The sequence below is a fragment of the Dromiciops gliroides genome, chromosome X, assembly GCF_019393635.1.
Source record: "Dromiciops gliroides isolate mDroGli1 chromosome X, mDroGli1.pri, whole genome shotgun sequence".
NCBI classification, from domain to species: Eukaryota; Metazoa; Chordata; class Mammalia; order Microbiotheria; family Microbiotheriidae; genus Dromiciops; species Dromiciops gliroides.
This window is the reverse complement of record NC_057867.1, coordinates 84,527,176-84,552,515: the sequence shown is the minus strand read 5'-3', so window position 1 is coordinate 84,552,515 and position 25,340 is coordinate 84,527,176. Positions and strand designations below refer to the sequence as shown.

The following is a 25,340-nucleotide window of genomic DNA, read 5'->3' as shown; positions in this document are numbered from 1 at the left end:
CCCAAACATTCTTAGCTACATTCAGGCTCCAGGGAAGAATACAGTGAGATCCAAAAAAAATTTAAACTAAATTACTGTTTAAAAGAAGTAATTCACATCTGTGTTTTCCATAGCAACAGAAATTTCACTGAAATCACCAAAGCAATTCCTCATAGTTTAAGCCTTAAAAGAAGGCAAACCAGTGATGATCCCATCATGGTCTACATAAACTATGTCTTCACAAGCTTTATTACTGATTTTTGGAGAAAGAATGGCAGATGTTTTGTTAAGTGCGAACAGTATTACTCATCTATTCATCTTGAGCTTTTCTGGAAGGGATAGGTAAGGGCAAGTCATTAGACTGCTCAAAAATAGTAACTGGCAATGAAGAAAAGCAGCTATAAGGAGTGACTATATAGGAAAGGAAAGAATTGAAAATATTTTAAGTTCTGGCCTGATTCCAGCTCTCTTACAAACTACATTCAAATTTTTCTTGAGCATGTCTGGAATTTCTTACCCACCTTGCAATTCACCCTAATTCCTCTTCCTATTTTATTTTGTTGCTATGGTCTTTTGAAAAATTTGTACTATTTATTATACCCTGGGGCAGCTAGGTGGCGCAGTGGATAGAGCACTGGCCCTGGAGTTAGGAGGACCTGAGTTCAAATCCAGCCTCAGACACTTAACACTTAATGGCTGTGTGACCCTAGTCAAGTCGCTCAACCCCAACTGCCTCACCAAAAAAAAAAAAACCCTATTTATTTTACCCTGAACTAAATCTTTTTCCTAAATTTATTTGGTTTTTGTTTGTTTGTTTTTGTTTGGCCGGGGGGGGGGGGGGGGGGGGGAGGGGGGGGCTGAGGGTTAAGTGACTTGCCCAGGGTCTACACAGCTAGTAAGTGTCAAGTGTCTGAGGCTGGATTTGAACTCAGGTCCTCCTGAATCCAAGGCCTGTACTTATATGTTCTTGAGAATTCAGTTGCATTTTCAAACTGCTCTGAATTTTAGGAGAAAGGATTTACATCCAGAACCATTGTAAGTTAAGTATGTGGGTATTTTACCCTTCAAAAAAAGTGGTTTCCTATATTTATAATGCTTCCTCTAAAACAAGTTGCTTTAGGAAAACTGTCTTTTCTCTCTGAGCTGATCTATAGATATGAAAAGGATAAAAGATAAAATTGTCTTCCCTCTTTTGCCCCATTTCATCTCTCCTTTAACTACATTTTTTGCTCTTCTTCAACAGGGTCTTTGGAACTGAAGAAAGGAGCCCTATTCCACTAATGGATTACATCCTAAATGTGGTAAGGTTTTATCATAAGCAGTATTAGTAAGGATGAATTTTATTCCTTGGATCAATTGGCCAATCAAACATAAGAGGAAACAAAACCACCCTTTCCTTATTTGTGTTTTTGGTAGATAGCAAAAGGAGGAATAACCCCATCCCATTGTTCTTGTTTCATGGGAATAAATTTCTAGTTAGGGTTGAAATTCTAATAAAGGGCTGAAAGGGCTCCAGACCTTTACAAATAAAAAGAAAGGCAAGTCAGATTTCAGTGGGGAGCTGTGTCTGTGTGTATGAAATTAAAACTAATTAGGTCCCCAAACTCAGATGATTTATAATTGTATGTCCTTTGCAAAATGAATGCTGTTTCTGTTATTTTCTTTGTTATGTGTCCTATTATATTCATTGAGTAAGTTTAGGTTGAAGCAAAAGAACAGGTTAGGTAATTTTATATCTAATTCTATCCCTAGTTATAGTTGACAATTGCTAATTTGCCTTACTGTAATTATCTTTGGGACATGTGGGTGTCACAGCGGATAGAGTGCCAGGCCTGGAGTGCCAGTCTGGCCTCAAACATTTGCAAGCTTTGTAAACCTAGGCAAGTCACTTAATCCTGTTTGTTTCAGTTTCCTTATTTGTAAAATGAGCTGGAAAAGGAAATGGCAACCCATTCCAGTATCTTTGCAAAACAAAACAAAAATCCACCAGTAGAATCACAGAGTCAGATGACTGAAATAATTGAGAACATGACATTGGGGACTGGAGAGGGCAATGAGGATTAAGTGACTTGCCCAGGGTGACACAGCTAAGTGTCACATGTTTGAGGCTGAATTTAAACTCAGGTCATCCTGAATCTAGGGTCAAGTTATCCACTATGCCACCTAGCTGCCCCCCAACTTAAATAATTGAACAACAGTTACCAGCAGCAACTAGATGGCACAGTAGATAGAGCACCAGCCCTGGATTCAGGAGGACCTGAGTTCACATCTGGCCTTAGACACTTAACAGTTGCTAGCTGTGTGACCCTAGGCAAGTCACTTAACCTCAATTGCCTCAAAGAAAAGAAAAAAATTAAAACTTTGAGAGTTTAGGCCATCTCGATAAGAGTTAACAGTTGAAACAGTTATCTTCTTTTTCTGAGTGAAATAATAATTTTGAAATTTCAGTTTTAAAGTGACTTCCACTATCTTCCTCTTTCATGCCTTATTTATTTAGGAGGCAATCTTTTTTAAAAAACAAAATCCATTATACATATGCATATTCAAGCAAAACAAATTCCCACATTAGCCATAAAGAAAATGGTTTTTATTCTGCAGTTTAATCAGCTTTCTTTCTAGAAATGGTTATCATCCTTGAGTGCTCTGGAATAGTGGTTGATCATTATGTTGATCAGAAATCTTATAGTTGAGTATCTCTAGAATGTTGTTATTGTATATTGTATGGTTCCGTCCTCTTCATTTCTTATTATACCACAACTTCTTCAGCTCTTCCCAGTTTCATGGCCATTTGCTTCTATTCCACTTCTTTGCCACCGTAAAAGAACTTCAATAAATAATTTTGTACATAAAGGTTCTTTTTTTTTCTTTTCTTTTATTTCTTTGGGTCATAGACATAGTAATGGTATTAGTGAATCAAAGAGCACGTTCAGATTAATAGTTTTTTAGGGCACGTTGCTGTACAGAAAGGGTTAGACTGGTTCATACATCAGCCAACAGTTCTTTAGAATGGAATTTTCCCCTCCTGATAGCATTTTTTGGTTTTTTTGTGTTGGGTTTGTTTTGGGCAGGGAACATCATCTTAGTCAGTCTGATGCTTGTGAAATGGTACCTCAGAGTTTTAATTCGCATTTCTCTATTTAGTGATATTTAGAGTGTTTTTTCATATGAGTGGTGATAGCTTGGATTTCTTCCAAACTCTGAAAACTGCCTATTAAAAAAATACGCTTAATTTGAATGTCTGTAAGGAAAAGGGTTCTAGAATAGCACAAATTATGACTAATTGAAGAAATGTCAGAGGTTCTATCAAGGCAATGTTTTGATAATATACCACAATTTAAAACTTAACTGAACTTTTTAGTTTGGCTTCCTTAAAAACCACAACTTTTCTCCTTTCATCCCCTTCCTCAGCTGTTTAAAGTTATCTTCTGCCAACTCTAGTCTGACTTTTTCTTTCTTAGATGAAATTTGTGGAGTCCATTCTAAGCAACAACACAACAGATGACCACTGCCAGGAGTTTGTGAGCCAAAAGGGGCTGCTACCCCTGGTCACCATTTTGGGCCTCCCCAATCTTCCTATTGACTTTCCAACATCAGCTGCCTGCCAGGCTGTGGCAGGGGTCTGCAAATCTATACTGGTAAGAAATGTGTCTGTAATGTAATATTAATATAATTTGTAGTTTCCCATTTTGATCCTTTTCCCCACCTACATTAAAACAAGCCCCAAAGACATCACAGACTGTTCCTGAGATCAGGTATTTTGAACTGAAATGAAAAATGAGATTTGTCTTTGTTATTTGATTATTGTCTTTGTTATTTGATTGGTTCTTCCATATTGACCTTCACAGGTAAGTATGGACACAATAGAAATTAATTTAATAGCAGGTATGTTTCACAAATTGCTTTTGATTACAGTCTGGCATTGGCAGAAATGTATTAGAAATAAGAAGCAATAAAATTAACCTTGTCTGCCACCAGCATCCCTCCCATTTCTCTTTAGAGCTAATGAGTATATAGATTACATTTTTTTTCCCAAAAAATTTTCAACTAAATTATTCCCTTTTTAAATTGATGGCTTTTGGTTTCACATCACATTCATTTCTATGATGATTTTCTTCTTCCCTCTCCTACCTAATAAGTCAACTCGTAAGTTTTTTTGAAAATAAGGTAGTTCAGGGCAGCTAGGTGGCACAGTGGATAGAGCACCAGCCCTGGAGTCAGGAGGACCTGAGTTCAAATCTGGCCTCAGACACCTAACACATACTAGCTATGTGACCCTGGGCAAATCACTTAACCCCAATTGCCTCACCCAAAAAAAAAAAAAATAGTTCGGGAGCAGAGGTGGTGCAGTGGATAAAGCACTGGCCCTGGATTCAGGAGGACCTGAGTTAAAATCTGGCCTCAGACACTTGACATTTACAACTTCTGGACTCTTATGTGTGGTTAAACTGAATGAATGAATGAAAACAAATGGAAAAACTTTTTAACATCCTAAAAAGACACAGTTGTTATTTTGGTATCTGTGAGAGGTTTATTTCTATCTTTGACCTCTTTTGGGTCCAAATATCAAGCACTAGGATTTTAGTGTTAAAGAATTTGGATATCTTTGTGGGTTTTTATAATATTCCAACATGTTTTCTTTAAAAAGACTAATTTCAGGGGGCAGCTAGATGGTGCAGTGGATAAAGCACCGGGCCTGGATTTAGGAGTTCCTGAGTTCAAATCCGGCCTCAGACACTTGACACTTACTAGCTGTGTGACCCTGGGCAAGTCACTTAACCCCCATTGCCCCACAAAAAAATAAATTTAAAAAAAAAAAGACTAATTTCAAATTCAACAACTATTTAACATTAGCTCTTTGCTGTCTTTTACCCAGTCCTCATATCAGCTGTTCCCTTATTTTCTCCTCTCAGTTTGTTCTTTCCATATAGGTTCAGAAGGGAAATTATCATTTTCTTACAGCTAGCATATTGTAAAAGTAAGCACAACAATCAATCAATCACTCAGCTTCTCTTATATACGTAGTAGACACTGTATTAAGCTCTTTGGGTCAGGCGTGCTAAACAGGGATACAGAGAAAGGCAAAAGTAATCTGCCTTCAATGTGTTGCGGGGAGAGAGAGAGAGTGAGTGTGTGTGTGTGTGTGTGCGCGCGCACGCGCACATAATACGGCATTCAGAAAAACAAAATTATATACTATTTTTCCACAGTCTAGTTAGCCATCTAAAGCTACTGTCTTTCACACCTTAATTCTCATTAAGAGCAAGCGATTTATATTCAAGAAAAATTTAGAGTCACCTCTGGTTTCACTGAGACAATGAGAGAACATTGCGATGGGCCAGTTACTACATATTGTATCCATTGTGTTTTTTTGGCGGGGCAATGAGGGTTAAGTGACTTGCCCAGGGTCACACAGCTAGTAAGTGTCAAGCGTCTGAGGCTGGATTTGAACTCAGCTCCTCCTGAATCCAGGGCAGGTGCTCTATCCACTGCGCCACCTAGCTGCCCGCATTGTGAATTTGCTTTAACCAACTATTAAACAGATTCTAGAAGTCATTCCAATTCCAGTTAGTCCTTGTTGTAATAGTGACTATAAAGTTTACATTCCTCATTCAAGTAAGAAAAGAAATAGTTACTTTCTCTAGAAAGCAAAATTTGCCCTTTAAAATGGATGAAACCTTTTGTCTGTTACAGACTCTGTCACATGAACCGAAAGTCCTTCAAGAGGGACTTCTGCAATTGGATTCTATCCTCTCCTCCTTGGATTTGCTACATCATCCAATTGAATCCCCTGGGGGATCAGTGCTACTTCGAGAGCTTGCTTCTGCCGGTAGTGTTGCAGATGCCACTCTCTCTGCCCAGGCCACACCTCTTCTACATGCTCTCACAGCTGCTCATGCATATATCATGATGTTTGTTCATACCTGCAGGGTTGGACAGGTAAGGGTCTCAGAGATAAATCTTCTTGAGCCCATGACTAAATTCTCATCCCTGAAAGCCTTCTCTGCTGAGGAAATAGATAATCTGTCTTGCTTTCAAGTAATTTCAAGAAAAACTGGGTTTCTATAAAGTTACTATCTTCTTTGGTTAAAGGTGCCATCACTTTCTCTTTAGTAGACTAGTAGATCTTCAAGTAACCCATGTATTCAACAAAACATTGAATGCTACTTCCAGATGTATAATTCATAGATTTCTGGTTTCTCTGAATAATACTTTTCCGTTGTATTTTCAGTTTCAAAGTCACATAATCTCATAGCATAATAAGTCCTTAGGAACTATGGGGACACGAGGAATATTAAGATTCTAGTAACATCACTGCTGTTAGTCCAGAAAAATACTGTGCCTTTATGATTACCCTCTTCTTATAGCAAAGTGCAAAGCAGTAGTGATTAGCATTTATCTACTGACTTCAGGTTTAAGAAAGAGAAAGTCTTGTTTTGCAGGAATAATGTAGTCCAGAACCAATGTAATACAAGTTTTTTTCTGCTCAGGGGAAATATCAGCCTCTTCTTTCTTTACAGAGTGAGATCCGTGCCATATCAGTGAATCAGTGGGGATCCCAGCTTGGTCTCAGTGTCCTGAGTAAGCTGAGCCAGTTATATTGTTCCCTGGTCTGGGAAAGTACAGTCTTACTTTCACTATGTACCCCAAACAGGTAAAAAGAAATATAACATCCTATTTTCCTGCTTTAGTATTTATTTAATCCATTTAGTAGTTTGAGGCATGGGAGGGCTATATCTTTTGTTTGACTGGATAGCCAAGTAAAATTGGTAACTGAATGAAAAGGGGTATCATCATTCTAGTAGAGTTAAAGAAAGCATAACCCATTGCTGGTGCATTTGCAGCCTCCCCTCAGAATGTGAATTTGGTCAAATGGACATGCAGAAGCTTATTCCAAGAGAGGAAAAGATTGCCAGTTCAGCAACCCAGGGAGTCAAGAGAACAGGTAACCCTAAAAAGATCTATATATGTCCCAAGTTCTTTTTGTAGATAACATGCATGTAAAGAACATTTATATAACAACTTTCTTTTTGTTAATATTTTCCTACTTCAATTTTAAAAGCATAGTTCTAGAAAATATCTGGTTTTTGTTTAGGGTTAAGAACCTAGGTTTATCCTTGGAGAAAGTTTAAGACTTTTCATTACTAAGGAATTTAATCAAACTGAGTGTCTCTAATAGGTCATTCAGTACCCTCAGGGATTTTTGTTTTGTTTTGTTTTTGAGAGCTAGTGAAACTAGCCTAATGTAGCAACAACTTTCATTCATGGCAGTCTCTCAGTTCTCCTCTTTTGCATTCATAGATGGAGAAACAGAAGAATCAACAGCAGGAATCATTGAAGCTTCCACCCACGGCCTTTTGGAAGGAATTGGACTAGATGGAGACACTCTGACACCTATGGAAACTGATGAGCCTAGTACTTCAGACCCCAAAGGGAAATCCAAAATCACACCAGCTATGGCAGCTAGGATCAAACAGATAAAGCCTTTGCTGTCAGGTGAGTGATTTTACTACAGCCACCCAGCCCCATATGGAAGTGAATTCTTGGCCTTCCCTTCTTTTGGGAAAGCTTTATACTTTACAGAAAGGAATGCTGTTTCTTTTAGGTAAATTGAACTTAAAATCTCTTTAACATAACTTTTGGATTATTTAGTTGTATATTTTATTTGATGATTACAAGTTATCCAGTAAATCCTAGGCATTATAGATAGAAAAATTTTATTATGTTCAAGCTATTAGCCACAAGAACAATTTAGATTATAGCTTTGTTCCTGGTCTGTGTGGTTTTTTAAAATTCCTTTGAGAGTTTAACTACTTTTTTGGCTGGATATCTGTGGTTTCTATAAATTACTCATTCATTACACTGTAATACTATGTTCCAGACAAGAAACTCTTATGTGTTTTTTGATAGGAAATCTCTGATTAGCAAGGTAATGAGTTCCTTTGAATATTAAACCAGGAAATGTCCCAGTTAGCCATGTATCTACTTTTATATATTTTTTTTTTAAGTGAGGCAATTGGGGTTAAGTGACTTGCCCAGGGTCACACAGCTAGTAAGTGTTAAGTGTCTGAGGCCGGATTTGAACTCAGGTACTCCTGACTCCAGGGCCAGTGCTCTTATCCACTGCACCACCTCGCTGCCCCTCTACTTATATTTTTTTTAAAGGATTCCCAATTAGTAGGTAAGGCTCATTGCTTTGACCTGTGTCCTAGTTCTTTTCATTGTCAATATTTTGTGAATCCTTGAGTTTTTTACTGTTTGAATTGAGCTTTTGTTTTTCCTAGAATGAGGCACTTACTTTATTTCAACCTTAAAATATTTATTACATCCTTTCCTGTACAGATCTTAGCTATTGATAAAAGTAAATTTTTTAAAGAATGTTTCTTGAACATTTTACACAATTGTCCTTTTTAAAGGCAAGTCAAGAACAAATTGGCAAATGATTTAATTTTTTCACTTATAACCCACTCTGACTATCATGTTTGTGGTATTTAGCCTCCTCCAGATTAGGCCGAGCTCTTGCTGAGCTTTTTGGACTCCTTGTTAAACTTTGTGTGGGATCTCCTGTACGACAAAGGAGGAGCCATCATTCAGCGAGCACTGCAACAACACCAACACCTGCAGCAAGATCAACAGCCTCAGCTCTAACCAAACTCCTTACTAAGGGCTTATCCTGGCAGCCCCCCCCTTATACACCTACACCAAGATTCAGGTGAGACACTCTAATAGTGTGTGTGTGTGTGTGTGTGTGTGTGTGTGTGTGTGTGTGTGTGTGTGTACCTTTTATGTAACTTCACCAAAATTAAGGAAGAGGGTGATTTAAGCTTGATATAAAGTCAGAGACTTTTGATCACATAAATAGCTGATGAAAACATAATAAAAAGTTATCCTGTGATTGGAATTCAGTGCTTATGTTTATGTCTTCTACTTCTTTTTACCTTGTAGATTTCAGTCAACAAACATTTATTAAGTGCCAGAAACTATATGTACTAAGCTATAGGGATACAAAGAAAGGTGAAAGATAGTTCCCACTCTTGAACTCACAACTTTGTGCAAACAAGACATGTCGGATTGGAGATAGTAAACAAAGTATTAGGGTTAGCATTAAAGGGGATTAGGAAATATTTCTTGTAGAAGTTGTTTTAACTGAGACATGAAGGAAGCCAAGGAAGTTATAAGACAATTGAGGAGAAAATTTCCAGACACTAGTGATAGTAAAGAAGAATACCTAGCATTTAGAGTAGGAACATAGTATGGGAAACAGTAAGGAGGCCATGGTCATTTGATCTTAGAGGATTGAGGGAAATAAGCAGAAAACTTAAAAGGTCTTCGGATACAAGTTATGATGAGATATTAATATCAAACTGGATGTTATATTTGATTCTTAAACTAATAATGATGGCTAACATGTATATAGTGCTTAATCTACATCAGGACTGTGCTTTACAATTTCTTTACAAGCATATCAGAATTTTTATCTCATTTGACCCTCACAATAACCCTGAGGAAAAGGTGCTTGCTTTTTTTTTTTTTTTTTTTTTTTTTTTTTTGGTGAGGCAATTAGGGTTAAGTGACTTGCCCAGGATCACACACCTAGTAAGTGTCGAGTGTCTGAGGCTGGATTTGAGCTCAGGTCCTCTTGAATCCAGGGCCAGTGCTCTATCACTGCACCACCTAGCTGCCCCACAAAGGTGCTTTTATTATCCCCATTTTATAGATGAAGAAATAGAGGGAAATAAAGGTTAAATGACCCTCCCAGAGGCATATAGCTAGCAGATGTTAGAGGCTGGATTTGAACTCAGGTCTTCTTGAATCCAGATGCAGAATCCAATTGTCTATACCACCTTGCTATCACTATAGGGAGCTTATTGAGTAGGAGGTTGTAATGATTGGAATGACACCACCTGCTCAAGACTTACTGCAGGACACTCCGCCATGAGGAGAAGGCGTCTGAGGGCAAGACATGCAGCTCTTTGATGTCAAGAGGTGACGTTTGCTTATGGGAAGAAGAGGGGGTGAGGCTGGCAAGCTTGCGCTCTTTCATCAGGACTTTGGTTGAGAGTGGAGCTAAGAATGCTCTCTCCCTTTAATAGATAGATGAATCTAGGCCTTTCTCTTTCTCTTCACCAAATTCTTATTCTCCTTAATAAATGCTTAAAAGTCTAACTCTTGCTAAAGCTTATAATTTATTGGTGACCACTCATTAGATATTTTAGACAGACTAGCTAGAATTTTAGCCCCTTACAAGGTCAACATGATCAGACCTGCACTTTAGAAAAGGCACATTTTTGACTGAAAGGTAGTAGGGAGAGATTTGAGGCATCCAGACACTTCAGCAGCTATTGCATTGGTCTAGGAACCAGTGGGGTAGCAGTATCAGAGGAGAAGGTATATGTGAGATATGTTGCAAAGGAAAAAATGACAGGTATTGGCAACAAATTGGATGTGAGGGGTGAGATATGAGGAGTCTATGATTATTCTTAGGTAGTGCTAGGACTGCAAAAATAGAGAAGAGGGAAAAGAAAGTAAGTTTCGAGGAGTGTGGAGATATAATGAGTTAAACATCCTTTTCGAGATGTCCAATAGGTAGTTGGCAGTGCAGGACTGGAGGTCAGAAGAGATTTTGTCAGGTAAATGTGAAAGTACCTGCATAGAGAAGTTAAAAGTGCTTTGTGGGGCAGCTAGGTGGCAGAGTGGATAAAGCACAGGCCCTGGATTTAGGAGTACCTGAGTTCAAATCCGGCCTCAGACACTCGACACTTACTAGCTGTGTGACCCTGGGCAAATCACTTAACCCCCATTGCCCTGCCCAAAGGGAAAAAAAAGTACTTTGTAAAATGAAGAGTCCTGATTGGGTGAAGGAATAAACAAATATTATATTAAGCATGTATTATTATGTATCATATGCTGTAGGCAGAAGTTAGTCCCTCAAGAACCAATGCCTACTATGTGCTTGGCCATATGCTTAAGTGCTTTACAATTATTTCCTTTGACTCTCACAACAGACCTGGGGTGAACATGCTCTTTTTTTACATGTGATGAGGAAAATAAGTTTCAAAGATTTGCCAGATTTGAGCTTCCTAGATTCCCAAGCTTTATATTTTATGACCTGTCATGCCACCTGTTGCCTAGGAAAGGGAACTTTTATCTGGAGACGCACAGAGGTTACCAGAGTCACATCCTCCTTCATCACACTTTTTCCAGTATCCATGTTCTTGTTAATTTGATTACTGTTCCATAAGGGAAGGCAAAGAAGGTCCTACACTTGTGCTGGTTAAGCTTTTATTTCTTGGTGGATCAATAGGATTCAAACTAGTGGATTCCTAGAGCAAAGTACACAATTTTAGTGTGTTGAACTTTCTACTGTTAAGTCTCTAAAGTGCAGAGTCCAAAGGTCCCTTCTATGCCTTATGTTCTGGTTTTTTTAAAAAGTGCACCTTGGGGCAGCTAGGTGGAGCAGTGGACAAAGCACTGGCCTTGAATTCAGGAGGACCTGAGTTCAAATACAGCCTCAGACACTTGACATACTTACTAGCTGTGTGACCCTGGACAAGTCACTTAACCCTCATTGCCCTGCAAAAAAAAGTGCACCTTAACTGTGATTAGTTAAACTTCTAACATGCAGATGATTTTTTAAGTTTCTGGCTTAACATTCTGTAGTTGTCTAATACTGTTTATCTTCCCTTTCTGTTTCTATAATTGGGAACAAGTTAGCCCACTTTGCTTTTTTCTACAGGCTGACTTTTTTCATCTGTTCAGTTGGCTTCACTTCTCCAATGCTGTTTGATGAGAGAAAATATCCTTATCACCTCATGCTACAGAAGTTCCTCTGCTTTGGTGGCCACAATGCTCTTTTTGAGTAAGAATGCCCCCATATACTGAATGGTTTCTTCCCTGAGAATTGAATCATACATTTTCTTTGTCTTTTTTCTTGGAGCAAGGCATACTCTCTAAGGGAAGAAAATTAGTTATCAAGTCACTCTTTTATGAGTGCCAGGAAAGGAAATATTTTTAGTATGTACTGGTTCCATCCTCTTTTGCTAAGATGAAGATAATGCTGTTTCTTACCTTAATAATTTAGCTCCCCAATTCCTGCCCCCCACCCCAGAATCTCTGCTTCTGTTGAAGAATATCTAGAAATTTCACTATAAACGTGCCACTTAATTTGAATAAGAAAGAACACTGTAATTTGAATTGAGCTTGAGAACAGTGAATTGGGTACAAAGATAATAAAAGAAAGGGGGAATTGACAGGTACTGAAATGTTCCCTTCCATCTCAGTGACATTTTTCTCATCACTTTTTTCTCTTATGTAGGACTTTCAACTGGGCTCTTTCCATGGGAGGCAAAATTCCTGTTTCTGAGGGACTTGAACATCCAGACCTACCTGATGGCACAGGAGAGTTTCTAGATGCTTGGCTTATGCTTGTAGAAAAAATGGTGAACCCAACAACTATACTTGAATCCCCACACTCCCTCCCTTCTAAGCTTCCCGGGGGGCAAAACTACCCACAGTTCAGTGCCCTTCGCTTTCTTGTAGTGACTCAAAAGGTGAGTTTTGGGATGTCTTATTCCTAGAAGAGAAAATGTAGGATTTTTTGGCAATCAGTAGCATTGTTTAGGAACTCATTAAGTAATAAACAAAGGGGACAGGAAAAGTCTGTTCTATGTAGAGATTGATCAGTACTATAGACCACAGAGGCAGAAATCAAAATACAAGCATTTATCCTGTTAGGGAAGATATGGACATATATCTTCACTTGAAGATTAGAACAGACCTGATTTAAAATATGGTGGTTGAGCTGTGTCTTGAAGAAAAAGAGAAACTGAGGAAGACTATTTTTCCTTTGAAGTAATGAATGCATAATGAGACTAGAAAGATGGGGCTGTAAAGAACTTTTAAATCTAAAGTTTATATTTTATTATAGAGGGCCTCTAGAATTTAATGAGTAGTAGAGAAAAATACTTAGATCTTCAAATAGCTTTGGCTATGTAGTGAAGGGGCAAGTGGAAACTGAGACTTAAAGCAAGGAAATTAATTTGGGGGCCATTCAAATAAATATAGACAAGAATTAAGATGGTGACTGTATTACTAAAAAGAAGGAATAGACTGAGCTATTTAGGAGACACCACAATGTTTAGAGACTAATTGGATACGTAAATTAAGGAAATAAGAATGATCCTAGGAAATTGGAAGAACAGAGGTGCTTTCATCAGAAATCAAGAAATTTAGAAAATGAAACAATTTGGGGAAAGAGAATGATTTCTGTTTTGCACATGAGTTTGAGGTGTTTATGTATGAGACATTCAGTTATAAATGTCTAGTTAGGCTTAGAGATGACAAAATGTGAGCAAGAGAAAAGAGAGCCCATAATAGAAACTTGGGAGACAGGGAATGAGAACCAAGAAACAATAGTGTCACTAAAATGCAGAGAGTAGCCAACAGTATTAGATGTAAAAGAGATCAAGAATGATGACTGAGAAAAGACCACTGATTTTGGCAATTAAGTTATTGCAGGTAGATGTAAAGTTTCGGTAACACTTGTTTAAGAGAAAAGAGGCAGTTTTCTAGGCATGTGAGAGAGGAGAGTTATAGGAGAGCTATATAATAATTATATGTTAATATCTGTTACATTTTAATTTGTTTTTTACATAAGCATATAGAGAGAAATTTATGATTGTGATCTGCTTAAGAAAATGAAAGAGCAGGCACTTTTGGATAGATTGACAGGCTTGAGAAAGCAGAGTAGTCATCAGATGAAGAAAAGGGGAATTCACAGTGAATAGCCAGCCTCAATTTTCTCTATGAAAGAAGGCATGAGGGGCAAAAACAAGAAGTTTGGGAATAGCTATTGGAAGGAGTAAAATAGGGAGTAATAATAAGACCCTAACATAGATTTTTTAGGATACCCTGTAAATATAGTTAAGTGACTTTAGCCATTCATAGTAGCATATGAATAGGAGTAAAGGAAGTGGGAGTACTAGGACTGAGGTTTGTCAAGGAAAGATCAGTAAGAGAACAAAGGAGATTAGGAGTACCGAGAATAGGGGAGAATATGGAATTAATTTTTTAAGAATTAAGTCAGTAAAAATGACAATACTGCCTAAATTAATTTACTTATTCAGTGCCATACCAATCAGACTACCCAAAAATTATTTTATAGAGCTAGAAAAAATAATAAAAAAATTCATCTGAAAAAAAACAAAAAATCAAGAATATCCAGGGAAATAATGAAAAAAATATTCACAGGAAGGTGGGTTAGCAGTACCAAACCTGGAGCTTGACTATAAAGCAGCAGTCATCAAAACTATCTGGTACTGGCTAAAAAATAGAGTGGTAGATCAATGGAATAGGCTAGGCTCAGGAAATGCAGTAGTAAATGACACTAGTAATGTAGTGTTTGATAAACCCAAAGACTCCAGCTTCTGGGATAGGAACTCAGTATTTGACAAAAACTGCTGGGAAAACTGGAAGATAGTATGGCAGAAATTAGGCATAGACCAACATCTTACACCTTATACTAAAATAAGGTCAAAATGGATACATGATTTAGACATAAGATGTGATACCATAGGTTAATTAGGAGAGAAAGGAATAGTCTACCTATCAGACCTTTGGAAAGGAAAACAATTTATGACCAAACAAGAGATAGAGAATATTAAGAAATGCAAAATGGATGATTTTGATTACATTAAATTAAAAAGGTTTTGTACAAACAGGAGCAATGCATCCAAAATTAGAAGGGAGGCCGAAAGCTGGGAAACAATTTTTGTGGCCAGTATCACTTAACCCCCATTGCCCCGCCCCCCCAAAAAAAGTTATTTTAATTTATAACTCTATAATGCTAATTTAGAACATTTTTTCATATGACTATAAATAGTTAGTGTTAACTTTTAAATTGAACACAAGGAAAAAGAAACAGAGGAAGTAACTTTACTCTTCACAGTATTATCTAAACCTGTACAGACTTAGAAGTATTCTAAACCTCACCCTCTCACTAGCTGGCTTCTAACTCCTTCCAGGTATAGAAGTTCTTTTTACATTTGGTGCTGTCCCTGAAAAAAGCCCACTTCATTATATCCATTCCTCATAGGCGGCCTTCATCTGCATAAAGAACCTGTGGAACCGGAAACCTCTAAAGGTTTATGGTGGGCGGATGGCTGAATCCATGCTGGCCATCCTATGCCACATCCTTCGTGGAGAGCCTGTTATCCAAGACAGACTAAGCAAGGAAAAAGAGGGAGCAAAAGGAGAGGAGGAATCTGGACAAGAAGAAGGAGCCTCCCGCCGAGAACCTCAAGTGAACCAACAGCAACTACAGCAGGTTTGATATATCTCACTTTCTGCCTTTTAAGGTAAATTGGTGGAGAGGTAAAGTCAAAGTCAGCATCCCATGGGATAGAAAGCACTCTTTTATCTCTTTTGGGCAACTAGGTACATTGGATAGAGTGCTGGGCCTAGGATCTTATATTTGTAAGTTCCACTATAGTCTCAGACACTTCCTAGCTGTGTGACCCTGGGCAAGTCACTTAATCCTATTGACTTCATTGTAAAATGAGCTGTCAAAGGAAATAGCGCACCACTCCAATAATTCTGCCAAGAACAAGCTCATGAAGGGTTGGCCGTGAATTTTTTTTTTTTTTATTTTGGCAGGGTGGAGGGTAGGACAGTGAGGGTTAAGTGACTTGCCCAGGGTCATACAGCTAGTAAGTGTCAAGTGCCAGATTTGAACTCAGTTCCTCCCAAATCCAGGGCCAGTGCTTTATCCACTGCACCACCTTGGCCATGAATAATTAAACAACAAGCACCTCTTCTAAACTGAAGAAAAAGTAGTAAGCACAAGTCAGCCATATGACAACATTGTTGTCTATGCTAAAAAAAAAAGTTACTGGTTCTTTCCTTTCTAATAGTTAACATTTATAATACTTGAAGAGTTGCAAAGTGCTTTGCATATGCTTTCTTACTTGAGTCTCCTGGAAATCCTATGAAGTAGGTATAATCCCAGTTTTATAGATGAAGAAACAAAGGTAAAAAAAGCTAATAAATGTGTAAGAAAAAATTTTAACTCAGGTCTTCTTGACTTTCAAGTCCAAGACTAGTGACCATACATCTGTCTCTGGAGAATTGTAACAGGTTGTCAAGTGATTTGTATGCCTTATGTAGAGTAGTAGGTTAGTATAATATAATTTGTGAGATTTTGTTCAAGTTCTGAGTAATTATAATAAGACCCTGGTTAAGATACCCACATAGTCAACTTCTTAAACAAATTATGGGGCAAGAGCAAGAGAATCAAGATAAAAACGGTTTAAAATTTGCAAAGCAATAAAATTAAGTTTTGGGACTTAATGCTACATTATCTGGGCCTCTGTTTCTTCCTAGGATCTATTGTAGCAAATGTTAGAGTTGGTCATTTAGCTTTAACTCAAATTTGTCTTTTTGTAGCTTATATCCAGTGTTTCAAGTTAATGTTAAGTGAGTGTCTTCCAAATTTGTAGGTACTTGCTCAGTAAATATTTCTTAAGCACCTATGGTGTGTATACAAAGGAAGACAAATGACGGATCTTGCCCTCAGGGAGCTCAGAATTGGGAAATAGCTATGTACAGGATAAGTGTTGTTACAGATGTTTTCAGTTTTTTGTTACAGATGTTTTCAGTTTTTTGTGACTCCTTTTTTTATAGGGTTTTCTTGCAGATACTGGAGTGGGTTTTGCTATTTCTTTCTCTCGGGCTGGGTTTGAACTTACATCTTCCTGACTCCAGAACCAGCCTAAATAGGAATTAAGAAGTGTTTGGGGGATAAAGCACCTGCCCTGGATTCAGGAGGACCTGAGTTCAAATCCAGCCTCAGACACTTGATACTTATTGGCTATGTGACCCTGGGCAAGTCACTTAACTGTCATTGCCCCCACCAAAAAAAAAAGTGTTGAGAAGATGAGATTTTAACTGAGAGTTGAACTTAAAAACTTAATATAACATTTGTTTCAAGAAATTTTCATTACATGTGATCTTGGCTGTCTTTATTCAAATATCTACTATCCTTCCCACCTCTCTAGGCTTCTTTAATTTTTTTTTCCTATTCTGATCTTAACCAGTACAAAAAGATCCCTAAAGAGGTTGAGTGACTTTCCCAGGCTTACACAACCAATTAGTTTCTGAGATTGAATTCAGAACAGATCTTCTTGACTCCAAATCCAGTGTCCTACTAACTATTAATGCAGAATTTGCAAAAGAAGGGGCAGCTAGGTAATGCAGTGGATAGAGCACCAGCCCTGGATTCAGAACTACTTGAGTTCAAATCCAGCCTCAGACACTTGACACTTAACTAGCTATGTGACTCTGGGCGAGTCATTTAACCCCAATTGCCTCACCTGAAAAAAAATACAAGAAACTACAAAACTTTATTCTGTAAGGCTTGCTTTTCTTTTTTTAGGAATATAATGTGTAACTTTAAAATCTCCTACTTTTTCATGCTTCTGGACTTCTTTTTTTCTCTTTCTTTTTTATAATCCTATTAACCAGGTATTTATTATGAAATTATTTTTTAGGAAATTATTCTAATTGTAATACATAATTGAATCTGTTTTCAGTGTATACTGGATATGAAAAACTCTTAACAGAGTTTATTCAGTTTACTGTTTATCCCTTCTCATTTAAATTATTTTGGGTTTGATTGATTCAACTCTCTTGGTTCTGCTCACTTCACTATACATCAGTACAAACATGTCTTTCCAGGCCTTTCTGAAATCATCTTGCCCATCATTTCTTATAGCACAATAATATTTTGTCACCGTCATATACCAAAATTTGTTTAGCCATTCCCCCAGTGATGGGCATTCCTTTGGTTTCCAATTCTTAACCACCCCAAAAAGAGCTGCTATACTTTTGTAGAAATAGATCTTGTTCTGTTTTGGGGGATGACAACATGTTCATTTCTTCCTTGGCAAAATAAGAGCTTTGGAGTAAATTATCTATCTCTAAGGCATTTCTAACATTGGCATTCTTTGATTCTATAGTTTATCTCTTTTTTCTTTAATTAATAAAGTATTTTTTTTTCCATTACATGTAAAGATAGTTCTCAACTTTTGTTTATACAAGCTTTACAATTTCAGATTTTTTCTCCCTCCCCCCTCCCCTAGACAGCAGGTAATCTGATATAGGTTTTTATATATATATATATATATATATATATATATATATATATATATATATATATATAAATGTTATAAGAGAAAAAATGTCATGTTATAAGAGAAAAAATCAGAGCAATGTAGTTTATCTCTTTTTCTTTACTCTAATACATATGAGGAATAAATTTGGCGATTTTCATTCTAGCTAATGGACATGGGCTTCACTAGAGAACATGCAATGGAAGCCTTATTGAACACCAGCACCATGGAACAAGCTACTGAGTACCTGTTAACACACCCCCCCCCACTCATGGGTGGTGTTGTTAGGGTAAGTTTTCTTTTTTGTTTACTTTTTTTTCCATTGTCAGCAATCTGAAGACTAATAAATCTAAAATGTCATCCAAAATATACACACAGACATCCATTTGAGATGTTATAGTAGATAGAGAGCCAGACTGAATGTTAAGATTAGCAAAGCACTTTTCTAATTCCCTCATTTTATCTTTGTAATTCAGAGAGGTAGATGCTATTATTATCCACATTTTATAAATGAAACAGAGACAAAGCGATTAAATGGTTTGGCCATGATCACACAACTACTGAACATGTAAGAAAAGATTTGAATTCTTATATTACGCTTTCTATCCACTGTGCACTTAGCAGCCTACAAAACAAAAACATAGTTTAAGTGGAAATTTTTAAGTTAATAAATTCCCATTGGGAAAAGCTTTAATTTTAATTTAGTAAGAAAAAGAAATTAAATATATACTAACTCCTTTTCTGTGATTTGAGTTTCCTGATACTGTTTCCCTGTTCATTGAAGAACCCTGATACAGGTTAAAAGCCTAGCTAGAAACCCATATGGGTTTTGTGCAAAGTCTTGTCTCCCTGTCCTGAATGTGAGATTGGTATGTTGGTCTTGATAGTTCCTGCTGTTTCAAACACTTCAAATGCACAAAGATAAATGCTTCAGTATGAAAATTAATCATCAACCTGTTCTAACCTAACCATTGAAGGGGCTTCAGGAGATTCTAAATATTGAATCAATATGTTGTTTTAGGATCTTAGCATGTCAGAAGAGGACCAAATGATGAGAGCCATTGCCATGTCTCTGGGACAAGACATCCCAATGGATCAGAGAATAGAATCACCTGAGGTAAGGAGGTGGTGGCGATTTCCTCCTTAATGTTTTGTTTGGGATTGAAAGCAGTTTGTCAAGGGACAGTCCAGCCAAGAGATTTCAGTACTACTAATGTCAGCTCCATTTCCACATTTCAATAGCAAACCCTCCTCTCCCCCTACCCCCAAACCTTTTCTTTCTCCCTGAGAAGTAGTAGTGGGCATCCAGTAAATCTGATAAGGAGTTTTTCAGCAGGAATCTTGTGGCTTGGTTATCTTTGATAATGTGCTCCACTATTAATCTTAGTTGAATATTGGCACCACTGCAAAAGTTCTCTGTTTTGGAGACTAGAAGAAAACTGTTTGGAACCGCTAAAAGATAATGTGGATAGATGGTAGTTGCTTGACTTATTTTAGTTGATGGGATCAGTGTGTGGGTGTGGGTATGGGGGGTGGCTGGCCACACACAACCTGAAGAGTCCTGGTGCACGGTCTCTGAATTGCAGAAAAAGTTTTAAACTTTTAATACTGTTCTAAATGTGGTGGCTCCCTCTGTTCTCTCTCCCCATGATCACTCTCACCTGCTTCCAGGAAGCTGCTTGTAGGAAGGAAGAGGAAGAGCGGAAGGCCCGGGAAAAACAGGAAGAGGAAGAGGCCAAATGTCTGGAGAAATTTCAGGATGCTGAGCCCCTGGAACCAGAAGAACTGCATAATTTCACAGACACCATGTTACCGGGCTGCTTCCACCTCCTGGATGAACTACCAGATACTGTGTACCGCGTGTGTGATCTGATCATGACTGCCATCAAACGCAATGGAGCTGATTACCGGGACATGATTCTGAAGCAGGTGGTCAATCAGGTGAGGGATCCTGTGCCTTGTGAAGGTACGTGGACACCCAGTGATTTCGCTTCTTAGAACAAGAAGGGGGACTGAAGATCGCTTTGTTCACTTTGCAGCTGGGGGTACAGCAGATAGAGCATTTGGGCCTGAAGTCAGGAAGACCCAAGTTCAGATCTGGTCCCAGGTACTTCCTAGCTATGTGTGACCCTGGGCAAGTCAGTCAACTTGCCTGCCTGAATTTCCCCAACTGTGAAGTGGTGATAATAACAGCACCTGCCTATGAGGGATGCTGTGAGGATTAAATGAGATATTCGTGTTTTAAAAAGAAAAGGCAAAAGCTTTTCACTGTGCATGGCACATAGAAGGAGCTACAGGAATACTTGTAATCTCTTTCTCTTCTACCCCAGTGCAAAACTCTACACTGTTCTAAGACAAGTGTCCATCTAGGCTCCCTGCCTCAATACCTAATGACAGTGTGCTTATCATCAACTCTGGCAGGCAGAGTATTACATTGTCACATGGCTCTGATGGTTTGTTCTTAAATGGAGCACTTGTAACTTTACCCATTGTCCTGAGCAACATAAAATCTATTCATGATTGAGTAGAGGTTGGAAGCAAGGGTGTATGACTCTTGAAGGAGTAAGAATTAATTTCTTGAGTTTCTGAATAGCCATGTAGTTTGGCAGTTGAAACAAAAGTTTCTAGAGAAAAGCATTAGAAGGCATGCTTATCAGATTTTCAGGTGACATAAGGCCAAAAGATTCCTGAAAACTAGAAAACTGAACTACAACAGGTTAGAATAGAATCAAATCTACTCAGAAGAACCTTGATAATAAGAAGTAAAATACTAGCATCTTAGGTTAATTTCACAGATGAAAAATTGAAGAGAGACAATTCGATAATAATTTATCTGGAAAAGGGCTAAAGTCTTGCTGCCATATTAATTTGGTTATAAAGCAGTTTGATTAGGAAGACAATGAAGTTTAGACTGCAATTAAAAATCATGGAAGACTACAGGAGTGGACCCATTTATGCAGTGTTGTGTTCAGTTGAAGTTGTCACTGTTTAGTAAGGAAATGATTAAGCAGTAGAGTATCTGGATGAATGCTATGAGATGATAAACATATCTTAGTTTATACAAATGCTGATCAGTAGAATGAATACAGTGGGAAGAGCTAACCTAGAGAAGAGAAAACGGATGGGCTGCAGGCACAAACACTATTTTCACAGATCTAAAGAAAAGAAGACAATATGTTCAGTCAATGGAAGTTGCAAAAGGGCAGATTTGGAATTGGTAAAGGAAAAAACTTTGTAATAATCAGAAAAAGGCAAAAGGGGATGGGTAACAATTTGGACAGTGGTAGGTCTTTCCCTCATCCTTTATGACTCAGTTTTTTCAGTTGTTTCAGTTGTATGTGACCCTCTAAGACCACATTTGGGGTTTTCTTGGCAAAGATACACTAGTAGTTTGCCATTTTCTTCTCCAGCACCCTCATTTTATAGATGAGGAGACTGAAGCAGAATTAAGTGACTTGCTCAGACTTACACAACTAAGTGTCTGAGGACAAATTAGAAAGATGAATTATCTTGACTTCAAACCCAGTGTTCTAGCTACTAAACCACCTAGCTGCCTTATGGACCCTTTTCATTGAGTCTGTGTTGCCACAAAAAAGGCAAGTCACCTATTTTATATCTTGGTGATAGAAGTGCTACAAGTGTGATTTGTTCTTATCCAGGCTTAAATAGCTAAAGGGTTGGAACTCTATAAAAGTGTGGTAACTGAAACCCAGTTACCAGATTCATCTCCTTCCTCCTTGATATAGGTATGGGAAGCAGCTGATGTTTTGATCAAAGCTGCTCTTCCTTTGACAACTAGTGACACTAAAACTGTGTCTGAGTGGATCAGCCAGATGGCCACCCTTCCACAGGCTTCAAATTTGGCTACCAGGATTTTACTGCTTACATTGCTCTTTGAGGTAAGGTTCAAGGTCGGGACAAACTTCAATAGCCATAGACTTCAGGGCTCAGAAAAAAGAGAAGCCTTGTGACTGAATCTTCCTTCTTTCAGAGTGGAAGGAATTTTTCACAGCTATCTCAGGGTGTCCTCAGGGACTGTCAAAGTAATTTCAGCACTTTAAAGTCACCTACAACCTTTTGACTCAAAAGACTTAGAGGTTAGAACTATCTGGCAAAAGATTAACCCTTGTGATGCCAGGGAGGTTTTTAAAAATACAAGCAAATGAAAATTCCACCCTCTACCCCTCATATAACACCCATCCTTCCTTGCTTCACACATGTGGGCTTTTTCTGATTAAGGAACTGAAGCTGTCCTGTGCTCGAGTAGTAGAATCCAGTGGGATCCTCAACGTCTTGATCAGACTGCTGGAAGTAGTACAGCCCTGCCTGCAGGCTGCCAAGGAGCAGAAAGAGGTCCACACCCCAAAGTGAGTTGCTGTTAATTACCTGAAGGCCTAATGGTCTTTGTCTTTCTTGTACCTCATTTTATAAGTTTGCTTAGCTATACAAGGAGGGATTTAGACGAGGTGATCCTTCAAGATCTACCTCTTTTTCCCCTTACATGCCTACCCCAGTATATTAAGGTTCTCCACAATTCTCCTTAGGGTCATGTAATTTTCACGGGTCAAGGACCTGATATTTCTTAGTTGTTTTTTGTTTTGTTTTTTTTACACCTCTGGGGCAGTCTTCTGTCTTTCCTTATAGTTGATCTCTTTTCAGGTGGATCACTCCAGTATTACTTTTGATAGATTTCTATGAGAAAACAGCTATTTCCTCTAAGAGGAGAGCACAAATGAATAAGGTAAGGAACCTACCTCACATAAAAGTTAAAGAATACTATTCACATCCAGAGACCAAAGAGAAGACCCAGAGAGAGGGGAAGGAGAAAAGACCCATTTCTTTTTCCCACTTCTGGGAGATTGGACTGCTCAACTCTAGATGATTCTAGATGACTTGGTTTCCCTAGTAAGAGGAAGGTTTAGGTAACATACCAGAGCAAGACTTTATCATGAGCAAATATTTATGGTCTTCTGTGTGCTAGGCATCTTGCTAGGATATAAATACAAACAGTAAAACTATTCCTACCATAAGAAAGTTAATATGAAAATTTGTGTTTATCAAATATACTTTTCAAAGGAAGGCATTAGTAATTGAGGGTGCATCACTTTCTTTCTTTTTCTTTTTTTTTTTTAAGCAACAAGCATTTATTTTATTTTTTCCAGTTACATGTAAGGGTATTTTTCAACATTCATTTTCATAAGATTTAGAGTTCCAAATTTCTCTCCCTTCCTCCCTCCCTTTCTTCCCCCCTCCACAAGATTACAACCAGGTTATATATGTACAATCCACAAATGTTCTTTTTATCAGTTCTTTCTATGGGGGTGCATAGTAGGCTTGGATTGTCTTGGATCATTGCATTGCTGAGAGTAGTTAAGTCATTCACAGTTGCTCAATGAACAACACTGCTGTCACTGTGCACAATGTCCTCCCAGCTCTGCTCACCTCACTATACATCAGTGTTCATTAGTCTTTCCAGGTTTTTCAGGGATCATCCCACTTGTCATTTCCTGTAGCACAAAACCATTCAACTACAATCATATAGCACCGCTTTTTCCATCATTCCTCAATTGATAGACATTCCCTTGATTCTCAATTCTTAGCCTCCACCAAGAGTTGCTATAAATATTTTTTGTACAATTTTTTCCCTTTTCTCTTTTTCATGATTACTATTGTTAACTGCTTCCCTTCCATCCTATTCCCTTCCCCATGATATTTATTCTATTATTCATCTTCTTTCATCCTATCACTCTTCAAAAGAGATTTGCTTCTGTCTGTCCCCTTCCCCACTCTGACCTTCCTTCTTTTGCCCCTCCTATTTTCCTGCAGGGTTAGAGAGATTACTCCACACAATTGGGTGTATACATTATTCCCTCCTTGAGCCAGTTCTGATTAGATTGAGGTCTTTCAGCCAATTCTGTTGAGTGTTAGGCTCATTTACTACTCAGATTAAACAGATCACTACACCCAGTTGGATGTTTCTGTTAGTCCCTCCTTGAGGCAGCTCTGATGAGTTTAAAGTCTTTGAGCCTTTTCTGATGAGTGTAAGATTGATTTACTGCCCTGCTCCTCTCCCATCTCTTCCCCCATTCCATAAGCCTTTTCCTGTTTCTTTCATGTAGGATTTCACTTCTGCCCTTCCCCCCCCCCATGCATTCCCTTTACCCCTCAATTTAACCCTAAAGATCTGATCACCTAGCTAGGTGACACAGTGGACAAAGCATCACCCCTGGATCCAGGGGAATCCCAGCCAAAACCCGGCCTCAGACACAAGACAGTCACCCACTGTACGACCCCAGGCATGTCCCCCAGCTCCAATTTTTTATGGTTTTCTAGGGTCTTGTATTTGAAAGTCAAATTTGCCATAAAGTTCGGGTCTTTTTATCACAAATATCTGAATGTGTTCTTTTTCATTAAAGTCCCATTTTTTTCCACTGAAAGATTATGCTGAATTTTGCTGGGTAGGTTATTCTTAGTTGTAATCCCATTTCTTTTGCCTTCTGGAATATCATATTCCATGCCCTCCGGTCCTTTAATGTAGAAGCTACTAGATCTTGTGCTATCCTGACTGAGCTTCCATAGTACTTGAATTCTTTCTTTTTTGCAGCTTGCAATATTTTCTTCTTGACCTGAGAGCTCTGGAATTTGGCTATAATATTCCTAGGAGTTTTCCTTTTGGAATATCTTTCTGGAGGTGATTGGTGGGTTCTTTCAATTTCTTTTCTTTTTTTTTTTATTATTATTTTAGTGAGGCAATTGGGGTTAAGTGACTTGCCCAGGTTCACACAGCTAGTAAGTGTTAAGTGTCTGAGTCCGAATTTGAACTCAGGTACTCCTGGCTCCAGGGCCAATGCGCTATGTACTGCACCACCTAGCTGCCCTTCAATGTCTTAAAATAGAAATTGCTGCTTCTAGAATTTCAGGGCAGTTTTCCCTGGGAATATCTAGGAAGATGGTGTCTAAGCTCTTTCCTCGATCATGGTTTTCAGGTAGACCAATAATTTTCAGATTATCTCTCCTGGACCTATTTTCCAGGTCAGCAGTTTTTCCCAGAAGATACTTCACATTGCCTTCTATTTTTTTATTCATTTGGATTTGCTTTATTGTGTCTTTGTTTCTCATAAAGTCACTGGCTTCCATTTGTTCAATCCTCATTCTTAGGCAATTATTTTCATCAGAGAGCTTTTGTACCTCCTTTTC

At 38.1% G+C, this 25,340-nt stretch overlaps 1 protein-coding gene across 2 annotated transcripts in view; it reads left to right on the top strand.

Moving 5' to 3' along the window:
• LOC122733708 (E3 ubiquitin-protein ligase HUWE1-like) overlaps nucleotides 1-25,340 on the top strand; it is a 94,277-nt gene that overhangs the window by 22,371 nt on the left and 46,566 nt on the right. For both annotated transcript variants that reach the window (XM_043974330.1, XM_043974329.1), the window contains exons 18-33: nucleotides 1,223-1,280; nucleotides 3,438-3,614; nucleotides 5,671-5,916; nucleotides 6,498-6,631; nucleotides 6,822-6,922; nucleotides 7,279-7,473; nucleotides 8,473-8,689; nucleotides 11,714-11,836; nucleotides 12,293-12,527; nucleotides 15,071-15,301; nucleotides 18,310-18,432; nucleotides 19,165-19,260; nucleotides 19,815-20,084; nucleotides 21,890-22,042; nucleotides 22,383-22,510; nucleotides 22,803-22,884. In XM_043974330.1, coding sequence (XP_043830265.1) covers nucleotides 1,223-1,280; nucleotides 3,438-3,614; nucleotides 5,671-5,916; nucleotides 6,498-6,631; nucleotides 6,822-6,922; nucleotides 7,279-7,473; nucleotides 8,473-8,689; nucleotides 11,714-11,836; nucleotides 12,293-12,527; nucleotides 15,071-15,301; nucleotides 18,310-18,432; nucleotides 19,165-19,260; nucleotides 19,815-20,084; nucleotides 21,890-22,042; nucleotides 22,383-22,510; nucleotides 22,803-22,884 — 2,569 coding nt within the window. The remainder of the gene's footprint in view (nucleotides 1-1,222; nucleotides 1,281-3,437; nucleotides 3,615-5,670; nucleotides 5,917-6,497; nucleotides 6,632-6,821; nucleotides 6,923-7,278; nucleotides 7,474-8,472; nucleotides 8,690-11,713; nucleotides 11,837-12,292; nucleotides 12,528-15,070; nucleotides 15,302-18,309; nucleotides 18,433-19,164; nucleotides 19,261-19,814; nucleotides 20,085-21,889; nucleotides 22,043-22,382; nucleotides 22,511-22,802; nucleotides 22,885-25,340) is intronic.